The following is an 11852-nucleotide window of genomic DNA, read 5'->3' as shown; positions in this document are numbered from 1 at the left end:
CATATCCCACTTTTACAACTTAATAAGTCTCACATTCCTCTTATATTTACACAGAATAAGTTTGTTGAAACTTCTGAGAAGTTCACAGTTTCGCTTTTGGTTCATAAACAAGTCTTATGAAACAATAATAAACTCAATAAGTACATTTACTCAAGTACTGTACTTAAGTACAATGTTGAGATGAGTTTTATGCTACTTTATACTTCCACCACTACATTTATTCAACAGCAGAAGTATTCAAGTCCTTTACTTAAGGAAAAGTACTAATACAGCAATGTAAAAATACTCCATTACAAGTAAAAGTCCTGCATGAAAAATCTTACTAAAGTAAAAGTACATAAGTATTAACAGCAAAATGTACTTAAAGCATTAAAGTAAAAGTACTTATTTCATTCCTTCCGGCTGATATATTATTATATATGACATTATATATGACATCATTAGATTATTAATACTGAATACTGAATAATACTTAATATATACAGTTAGCTAGTTTAGTCCAGTGGTTCCCAACCTAGGGGTCGGGCCCCTCCAAAGGGTCACCAGATAAATCTGAGGGGCCGTGAGATGATTAATGGGAGAGGAAAGAAGAAAAACAAAGTTCTGATACACAAATCTGTTTTCAGTTTCTGGACTTTTTCTCTAATCTTTGATTTTTGGTGAAATATTGGATCATTTGAACATTTATTGAAATGAAACCATGTGAGAAGTTTAGAGGGAAAAACCACTATTTGGTGGAACTGTTAACAACTCATAGACATGTGAAATGTGACCCCGACTACGGCTTTTTGTAAAACGTCAAAAGTCACAAAAGTTGGAAACCATTGGTTTCATATTTAACAATGTGTTGTATTTTTTAAAGCTTGTGATATTATTCATTGTGTCAAATCTTCTTCATAAAATGACTTATAGCGAAACTACCAAACCAAATAGTGTATGAATCAGTTAAAATTAGCTCCAACTGCGACATTTAAGTACTGCCTACGTGTTAATGTATTAATAATGATCAATGATATAATAATGTGACATTAACAGAGGTCATTCTGCATGAACATTTTTACATTTGAAACTGTCAATACATTTTGTAGCTAATACTTGTACTTGTGTAAACATTTAAATGCAGGACATAATTTGAATACCAGTGAAATTAATTAAAATCATGCAGAAAGCTGTTTTTCACCAGCAGTACATGGTTGCCTACACAAGAAGTGTATTCCATTGTATCTTATGTTAATTTTTGTAAGACGTCAGTCAAAAGAAATATCTAAATTGAATCAAAAGTAGTGAGTGAGTTTTTTGTAGTATTAAGATAAATGCTTTGTAAACTTGGGTATATCTGGATAAGAGTATTATTACCTCCAACTAACTCCACAGGTAGTCATAATAAGCTTACTCAGCCTCTGTCTGAACTTCTCTAGTCTACTGGTCCCATTTCACACGTTTCATCTGAAAAGAAAGCGGTATTTCTGTCGATCGAAGACGTCTTTTACACAGAGTCAGGGAGCGAGGGCCCATTGCAGTCAAGTCTCTGCGGTGCCAGACTTTGATGTGAGATTATCGGGGCTCAGCTACGAGGCAGAAGGTCACCACTCTCTCACTGGCTCAAACTGATCCAGTCAAAGCTGAGTGAAAAAATCCCACCTGGCTGTCAGACAGAAGATAAAATCCCCCTTTTCAATATGCAAGAAGAGAGGAAAAATTAAAAAATAAAGCCACATCCCACATAATTCACATACTAGAGCTTTATTACAATTAAAAAATACATGTTTTTCAAAGCTTGTCAACAAGCGCAATTTATAAACTTGAAATACCACCTTGCAGTTGTGTGTCTCTGCAAACCAGTCAAGCTGCAGTTTATATCCATGTCTGTCCAGACTCATAATATTTGAACTTTTGAAGATTTTGAAAGAATTTAATAAAAGGTATTAAGTGTATTCCCCTTGTATGTGTTCACATGCTCAGCCAATAAAGCTGATTCTGATAGAACACAACTTTGTGTCAGATCATAATCAGACTGAATTCTGCACGGGGCAAAAAAAAGAGGCCCATCAGTTCACGACCAGAGTCGAACGTGACGCGCCCGTTTCACGAATAAAGGGGCGCCAGTCTTTTTGGGATTGTTCACAGTGCTTCTTGGTTAGCTAGTGTGGATTGGCTTCTGTCACCGCTTCCTTCTTCGCTTGGTTCCTGGAAAGAGAAAACATAAGAAATGTCATCACCACTCTACTCTCGAAGCGAGGAATCAGATAAAACAGGCCATGGACGTTTTGGGTTGTAAAGGAGTTAAGTCAGATCAGAATTGGGCTTGGTTTATTGACAGTATGTGGAGCTGAACTGTCAGCATGTTAAATCTAGGTGTAATTTTTGACTCAGACCTCAAATTCAAACCACATGTCAAGAAAATAGTTCACTCATGCTTTTTTTCCATCTCAAACAATCACTAAAATAAAACCCCATGCTCTCTCACCATGACCTGGAAAAAAAACATTATCCACACATTCATCTTCTCCAGACTTGATCATTGTAACTCATTACCTGCAAGAATCCGCCAAAAAATTACTTTCACACCTCCAGTTGGTCCAAAATTCAGCAGCAAGGCTTTGAACAGGTTTTAAAAGACATCATCACATAACCTCGGTTCGGACATCCTTCCACTGGCTGCCAGTTTAGAATGGATTTAAAATTTCACTAATCACTTTTAAAGCTATTCTGCTACTGGCTGGCTCCTTCGTACACTGCAGACCTGCTGTCTCTTTATGAGCCAGTGCACAAGCCTTAGATCTTCTGGCAGGTCTTAACTTAATGCTCCAAACTCCAGATTAATAACAAAGGGGGTCCGGGCCTTTTCGGTCAGGGCCCCAAAATTATGGAATAGGCTGCGAGAGGATCTGAGGCTCACAGATTCAGTACACACTTTTAAATCTCTTAAAAAAACATACTTTTATAGATGTGATGTTGTCTTTTATCTTTTAGCACTCATGGTTTTAATTTCCCTATATCTCTGCATTGTTGTGTTTTGTTTTAACGCTTTAATTTAAAAAGGTATTGTTTGTTTATATGTGCTTTTGCTGAGTGAATGTTTTTAGTGCTAAAATAAAAATACTTTCATTGTCAGACACTTAAAATAACAATCTGAGTCTGTCAGTGGCAAAAACAAGCACTTTTAGTGGACGTATGGGAGCAACTGCGCCCAAGGATTACATTGCAGTTTTGCAGCTGCCAGCATAAGCGATCTCGCTCGATACTGGGCCAATTCCAAAAATATTTGTTCCCATTAGTCACTTAAACCCAAAAAGATGGGAAAATATGGTCCAGGTTGAAAAATACCAAATAAGTCCTGGACTTATTTCCATCATTGTCCTTGATGTTTACACATCCCACTGACCTTCATAAAGACGGAGACAGGCATTCAATGGCTAACAATAAGAAATATCTTACTTTAGAGGTAGTCACTGAGCAAACTTAAATGTGTAGTAAAAGTGTGGGTGCAGCAGATAAAAATAGAGATGTAGTTAAAATTGTATGTGGCAGGAGTGTCTTTCATCACAACTCTCTGACACAGTGATTCAAGGAGAGGGCAGTATCTTGTAACTATCCATCCTCTTATCAGCAAACACTGGCTTTATAGGTTTTCAGATTCACACTATTAAACTAGGTATGTCCATTAAAGCCTCTTTCATACCCATTCGCTGCATAATAAAATGGACTGAACACTGAACGACTGGAGACAGTGGCCAGGTACGTGTCTTCAGATGTGGCTCTGAGCTCTCTCTCTCTGGTGCCAGATGTGGTGACTCTGGACAAGTGCACCATCTGGCACAGTGGGATGAATCCAAGTCCCAACTGTGCCTCAAGCTGGTGCTCGACACATGACCACTCACACTGCAGTGTATCAATAATGTAGATTGAAACATGTTTTTCTATGCATTAGAGTTGCTTAAAGGACAGGTTCACAAATTTTCAAGTCTGTCTTAAAACAACAATCAGGTGGCCATGTGAACATTGAAACAGGTTTTCCTCGCTGTAATCATTCCTCCTGTTCATACTGACTATTAGAAGATCCCTCTAAATGTGCTCACAATGTAAGTGACTGGGAACAAAATCCACAGTCCTCATTTTGAGCAAAAATGTATTTAAAAGTTTATCTGACGAATCGATTATATGATGCTTCAACCGTCTGAGTTAATTAAATAAAGTGGATATCTTCCATAGTTAGTCTTTAGTGCATTAAGAAGGGTTCCCTTAATGGTCAGTGTGAACAGGAGGAATGATTACAGCAAGAAAAAACATGTGTTAATGTTCACTTGGGCACCTGACTATTGTTTTAGAACATAACTGGTTGTGAGCCTATCCTTTAATTCATGATAATCTGTCAACAGCACAAACTGAAATGAGTCACCAGCACAGGTTCACTTTGCCCCATAAGCAACACCTTCTTCTAAAAACGATCTTTAAACCTGTGACACTGTTTCAGCTTATCTAATCTAAAAAAACCACGAGAAGGCTAGGAGTGCAACTGAGAGGATCATACTGTATGCTGACCAACCTTTGACGCATGAGAGGTCTTGATCTTTTTTTGTTGGGGGCATCGGGGAGTCTGAACTGGGTCTTGACACAGCTTCAGCCCCCTCTGAAACCACCTTTACCTAAGATGGAAAAAACAACAGTTATAGTGTTTCTGTGTTGATCTCTACAGCCACAATACACCATATACACACCATGAGGTCTCAAATATTGGTGGGGTCCTTCATTTACCTTGACTGAAGACAGAACAAGGCTTTTATTTGAGAACTTATGATATGACTATAGAGTTATCAGTCATTCAGCTATCAGTCTGTCAGGCAGACTCACCCCTCCAGCTTTGATCAGCTTTCTCCTGAATTCTTTGGTGGGGTTGTTGAAGGTGAGCTTCTCACAACGCAAGTGGTCAATAGGAGATTTGCCCTCTGGGTTAAGGAATAGGTCGTATTTGAAACACACCTTTTTCGGCTGTGCCTGGAAGAAAACAATAGAATAAAGAGTATTTTATTTAAGTAATCTGTCACTTTAACCTGACTGTAACACCCCTTGATGCAGTCGCCTCTCAATACCTACATATTTCACAACAAAAGATAAAAGCTGAATGAATGAACTATCACCCTAGAAGTCAACAAAACAAACAGACATGGTTGTTTCATATCAGCTCCAGCTAACATTCCTGGGAGAAGCTCATTTCTAAAGAGGGGGACAATAAAAGCAGAGGAAAAAGAAGTTAAGACGCTCTTAAAGGACCAGTGTGTAGGATTCTAGCAGTGAGGTTGCAGATTGCAGCCAAATGAATATAGCCCTCCCCTTCCAAGCGTGTAGGAGCACCTATTGTGGCCACAAAACTTATGAAAAACGCAAAAGGCCCTCTTTAAAGCCAGTATTTGGTTTCTGGGCTACTGTAGAAACATGGTGGTGCAACATGTCGGGCTCCGTGGAAGAGGACCCGCTCCCTATGTAGGTAGAAAGGGCAACAAAAACACAACAATTCTTATTTTCAGGTGATTATACGCTAATAAAACATAATTATGAATATTATATTCCATTTCTGCCAAGTCTGTTCAGTTAGATGCCACTAAATTCTACACACTGGACCTTTATGAGTAGAAAATCCATTTTTGTAAATGTGGATGGATAATAGTTGCTGATATTTGCACTCCTTGCTCGCTTCCCCAAAGGTTATTTTCACTTGATGTTGACAAATAGGTCCATATAAGTGCATAATTGCAGAAATGCAGAGGATGTAAACATTTTTGGATGCAGTCCAAAGTCTAATATTGTGGAGAATTGCAGGAGACAAAAGGAGCACACTCAGAGATGCCAATATAGTGTGTTCTTGTTAAAGAAAGCTGGAAAAAGGGTTAGGGTTAAGAAGATGACTTACAATGCAGGTTCCAAAACATCTCCAAAAAACTGGCTTTGCAAAAGAAATGCATTCAACATGTCTGTTAGGCCTCAAGGAAGGATACACACAAAGGCGTTTTGGTGAGAAACAATGAATCTAAAAATAATTTCTGTTGCTTACAAGGAAACTCCACGAGTATCTTTAATTTGTACGTGGTGTGAACATCTCTGTTCAGCTGTATTTACTGTGTTAAAGTAACTTACTGCTAAATCAAAAGGAGCATTTCCTGATGATGCAGCTTCACACGAAAAGCTTTTGGATAACAAATAATGCAGATGTGTTTTCAAATGGATTACCTGAAACCATCCTATCACAGTTATCTTGTCTGTTGTGTGTATGTAAACGTAGTCCACTGTGTTTAAAAGCATTTTAGTAATCTGATGATTTCAGGCTTTCAGCAGTAACCTTATTTCTTAAAAGTCCCCTCCAGAAATGTTCATCTGAAAATAATCTGCTTTGAATAATAATTTGTGTCTGATAATCGTTGCAGACTATAGCTGCAACAATTAGTCAAAAAAATAGACAGAATATTAATCACTAACTATTTTGATAATCGATTCATCGTTGAAGTTATTTTTTGTTCAAGTGTTTAGTGGTTTCAGCTGCTCAAATTTGAGGATTTGAGCCATCACCTTAGGAAAATAATTGCCAGTTTAATCAATAATGATAATAATCATATGGTTTTTTGTTGGTTAAAAAGTCTTTCGATTACATCTCCTCCTTCTCCCTCAATGAAAAATAATTTATATGTAAATATTTTTCTTTTCAAATATTTAACTCCTGGATGGATGATGTCTCCTGCTTCACTGTAAAGTCCATTCTCAGTGTATGTGAACTGGAGGCTTCAAGTTTCCACATCACACTTATGCAAATCACGCTCGTACAGCAGGTACACACCTTAAACTCAGATTTACAGTGAGCACGGAGAAACTTTCCCTCTTCAGCAGATAAATGTGAAAACAAATTCTGCACATACATCACTCTGCACAGTGAAGCTCAAACATCCAAGTGAAGTAACAATAAGCAAAACACATTTTTGAGAGGGGTGAGAGTAAATATATAAAAGGACAAACCTGGTTTCTTTTGACAGGTTAAAGAATTTGGATTAATATAAACCAGGTTAATGCTACTTGATCTCTGCTGAGCCTGAACCTGATGTGTCCTGATAATCTAGATTCTTTGGTTTGGTCTCCTTCAATGTGATATTACTCCAGTGCGTACACAGTTCAGTTCACTCCATTTTACCTTGTTCTTGAAGTGAACCTCAATGCGCATGAGGAAACTTGCAGAGCCCGACTCGTCCACTTTATATGGCGGCTCCTTACACACTGAAGACAAACACAGGTATCTTTTAAAACGTCATTAAACTGACATTATTCTCAGTGTGATAGAGGACTGAGTGTGCAGGAGACACAGGCAGAGAATAAAAACCTGTCAGTTACTCTTATTTTTTCTTTCACTTTATTAGGGAGGGGAGCTGCTGAACGTTTCAACTCCGCTAACTGATTTCCTGGGCGAAACCCTACACACTACTTTTTAAATGTGTGATGCCGCACTTTTTGACGTCCTTTATGAAGAACATAAAGCACTTTGAACTGCCTTTGTGTATGTAACGTGCCATATAAATGAACCTGTCTTGCCTTATATAACCACTGAGAGAGATAATGTGTGTGCTTGTGTGCATGTACAAAGACGATCTGTCATACTGTACCTCTCTTGGGTTCAGGGTAGCCTTCATGCAGTTGGAAAACAACTTTCTCTATCAACTGCTGAATGTCACCAGTCTCTGGACCTCGGACAAACATCGTCCAGTCGTGGGTGACGTTTTCTGATGTTTCTTTCGTCTTTAGCCGGGCTCTGTGACCCAACTCTAGATTCAACTGCACTGTGCACTGGAAGGAGATGAGTTGAAAACAAAAGAGTCAAATACTGTACTTTGTATAGTATATATACAGTGGGGTCCAAAAGTCTGAGACCACATTGAAAATCTCTCTAATTTCTTCACGTAAACCCGGAAATAATCAGAAAGTTTGAGGATTCAGAAACATTTAAAAACACAAGTTACGACATGTAAAATGATGAAGCAAATTTGTGGCATTGACCAACTTAACTCCTTTGTACAAAAGATCAGATTTCCTTGAGTTGTGTCCCTTCCATCAAGCATGCGTTCAGGTGACACTCAGGTTGATTTGATCCACTCATCAGAGGCTCGTTCAAATAACTCAACTTGCAGCCAGTGTTCACTTGTTAGAAATATGGCCGTGCCTCACGTTTCCACTAAGTAACATTGTGATAGTGGGAAACATGGCATCAGAACTAAGTGAAAGTGTCACAAGTGAAATTGTTATTCTAAGCAAAGACGGGCTTTCTCAGCATCAAATTATGGCTAGACTAAAAGTTTCTAAGGGGGCACTGCATGGGACTCTAAAACACTTTGCAGAAACCGGATCAGTTGTATCCAAATATATATATATATATATATATATATATATATATATATATATATATATATATATATATATATATATATATATATATATATATATATATATATATATATTACAGACATTGCCACTGCCAAACAAAACCAAATTTAATACTAAACTGTGCACTGTAGGGGCATGAAGGTAAGAAAAGACATGGATGACGATGCAGAATCAAAACATTTATCTGTTGTTATTATCTGCATGTTTAGTGAATCCCTCAAATCATCATCACCTCCATCTCATCCAAGAACTCAAGAATGTGGTATGGACAGCATAATACTGGACTCAAGTGCATCTAATGGTTTTGGTCAACAGACAGAGACAGCTTAGTTGGCATCATGTGACATCAGTATGGTAATAATTGAGCAAACTAAATGAACTGAGGAAGACCTTGAGATTGTTGTGGAAGTCGCGAAGGAATTTTCATATTTGTGTCATATATGAAAATGCTCCTATTTTCATATATGTGCCATGTATGAAATTCTCCTTAGACCATCAGACAGCGAGGGACAGACAGCTGTCTTCTTCCCAGTTGAGCCGAGCTGGCTTTATGATTGTTGGCATAGAGACAGCATTAAAGTAAACAATCTTTTGGCGATGTTGTGGCTAGGGACAAGGTCATCTGGGCGCTGCCTGAATAACTTAGAGCGGTTCAACTTTTTTCCTTCAGATTTGCTGTGGCATTACACCGGATCTACACCGGCACTTTGAATTGTAACTGCTATCTCCTTGGTCGATGAAGTTTGTGTTTGTCAATAGATCTTTTTGCATCAGACATCCAAATCTCCAGGAGTTTCTGAACTGACAAGCTCACAATTTCTATAACAGAAAGTCTTCCTGTATGTTTGAGAGTTGCTTGTTCTCTGAAGAATCAAAGACTCAAATCAAAACTGAATTGAAATCTCTTTACTTCATGCAGCATGGTGAGAAGGACAACAGCATCCCCGGTTGTTCTCTGACCAGCATCTTCAGGATGCCTATTCTTATACCATCATGTAGACCTTTGAGAATGAAATGTAAGACTTGTAAATACCTTCTAAAGCCTTTTTTTTTTGAGGAAACTGTCAAAAGAATTTCTTCTTAATGACCTTTAAATAATGGAGACTGGATCCAAAGTATCAAAGTTTAAGTTGAATTTATTTTCTTGTTGATAGATAAATTATCAATAGACTGAGGTTGGTTGAAGTCTCTTTAATTCAAACAGATCACATGTTACAGACACAGAGAGTGCGCAGAGTCTCCGTGGAGAATTCTGAAGAAGGAAAGAAATTCACTGGTATATATTGATGGCCCTGGGAGGCACCTTTAGTTGTTTACAGATTCCCACCAGACCTAGACAAAGCTTTACAGAACTCTCCCTTCCACATGATATCCATATGACTTTGTCCTGCTGTTACCCGCGAGACCCTGCCGTCTAACATAACATACCATACATGGTACACAATGCAAGGTACAGATTTTTCTATCACTTATACAAGAAGGAGCATTTCACAGTGCAACACACAGGTAGGGTTACAAAGAAAAGGCTCCTCATGGAGCATTCACAGTTGGTTTATATACCTTACAAAATAGGCGTTTCAGTTTTCTCCTTTTGTTTACAGACACATTCCACAGATAACGTCATAACATTTTCTCAGTTCTCTAATTGGTGGCCAGCTGAAGATCCTTAAATCAAGATGACACCCTCCTGACCTATCTCTGACCTTTATTCTTTTCTGACATCCTCTAACAAATATAGTACTGGCCCCCCATTGTTAGCCTTAGCTGCTGTGTTCTGCAACGTTGTAGAACAATACAGGAACATTCATCATGACATGTAAAAACAGGAACACACACAGTATGATTTTAATCATACATCTAATCACAGTATAATCCTAATTTTTATAACAGAAACCTAAATCAATGTTTTTTAAGCCTTTTAAAGACCTGCAGCTACTCTGATAATGGCATGAATAAAGACATAACAGTTACTTGTACTGGAAAACGAGTCAATCGCTTAGACTGTATATTTGATCAATCCCATGAAAGCACAGGGGAGTCCCAAATGGCCTGTTTACATCACCTGAGCACATCAGTAAATAATGCAGATAGGGTGTTATGAGGAGTAGAACTACAGTCCTCATAAAACACAGATTTCACAAAGATCTCATTGAGTTACAGACTGAAGACTGACCTTCCTAAACTTCCAATTTTGACAAAGCAATCTAGACTCAAGGTCTGGTCAAGATCATTTTGAGAATCCATCGTCACTATTCAAAAGATCAAAAATAAACACTCAAGACTCCCTTTGTTCTGAATCTGACAGAATGACTAGAGGCCACTCAACACTGCAAAATTTGACTGAAATGATACATGAGAGGCACAAACTGGTTTATGTGCCTGGTTGTTTTTACAGCTGTGCAGCTGTGCAGCTAAATACTACTGTGACGTCTTGCTAGCATAGCTAATTTAACGACAACGTGAAAAGTTCAGATACTAAAAGATAGCAGAAAAGCCACTGTACCTGGTCCTCCATGTTTATCTGGCCTCGGTGGTTGCTGTATTTATTTACAGCTGTGTTTGTGGAGCGTCTCCCCACTTCCTGCTGCTCAATCTAGCCCAGAAGCGGAAGGCAGACATGGTGTCCCCGGGCAACCAAAACTGACAGCTCTCTCAGCCAATCAGAGAGCGGGAAATAGAGCCAATCACAGCACTCAGAAGGCGGGCAGTACCACAGCTGCAAATATAAAGTTTTGATGGTTGTCGAGCATGACAACTAGTTTGTGTCAATGGCTTCAGCACTGTTTCAATTGTAAAATGCACAGGATGTTAATTGATTAATCGGGTTTCGATTGTAGTTTGCTAATGCTATTAGTGTGCTGATTGCTAAAGAATGTCATGCCGGCTTCCATCTCTTATAAAACCATAATATACTCACTGAAAAGCAGTGATGCAAAGTAACTAACCTCTTTTTCTCAAGTTGAAGTACAATTTTAGGTACTTGGACTTAACCTGAGGCTTTCCATTTAAAGGGTGGATTCACAATTTTTCAAATCTTTCTTAAACAATAGTCAGATGTCCAAATGAGCATTAAAAATAGTTTTTTGTTGCTGTAATCATTTCTCCTGTTCATATTGGCCATTGGAAGATCCCTTCATAATGCACTTGCAATGGTAGTGATGGGAGATAAAATCCACAAGCCTTCCTCTGTGCAAAACAGTATTTAAAAGTTTATCTGAAGTTCAAGTGAAGCTTCAGCCATCCAATGAGTGAAATCAAGCAGATATCTTTCAACATTACACTCTTTTTAGTGCCAAAGTCTCTCTTTTTGTTACTATACTTCCACTGCAGCTCAACAGGGAAACGCTGTCCAAGGAAACACAAAGAGGGAATTTGATGCTAAAAAGAATGATGTGGCAGATATCCACTTGATATGACTACCTCAGAATGCTGAAGCC

General features: G+C 38.3%; 1 protein-coding gene across 1 annotated transcript; it reads right to left on the bottom strand.

Moving 5' to 3' along the window:
- Positions 1–1724: 1724 nt before the first annotated feature.
- LOC121901024 (protein ENL-like) lies at positions 1725–11060 on the bottom strand. The gene is made up of 6 exons (XM_042417652.1): positions 10919–11060; positions 7641–7821; positions 7175–7257; positions 4852–4995; positions 4547–4646; positions 1725–2187 (listed from the first exon to the last, which is right to left on the bottom strand). Exons 1-6 carry the CDS (start codon positions 10928–10930, stop codon positions 2162–2164), a joined length of 546 nt encoding a protein of 181 aa, XP_042273586.1. The 5' UTR covers positions 10931–11060; the 3' UTR covers positions 1725–2161.
- Positions 11061–11852: the final 792 nt, after the last annotated feature.

The sequence above is a fragment of the Thunnus maccoyii genome, chromosome 7 (assembly GCF_910596095.1).
Source record: "Thunnus maccoyii chromosome 7, fThuMac1.1, whole genome shotgun sequence".
Lineage (NCBI taxonomy): Eukaryota > Metazoa > Chordata > Actinopteri > Scombriformes > Scombridae > Thunnus > Thunnus maccoyii.
The sequence above is the reverse complement of the archived record's forward strand: the minus strand, read 5'-3'. Positions and strand labels throughout refer to the sequence as shown.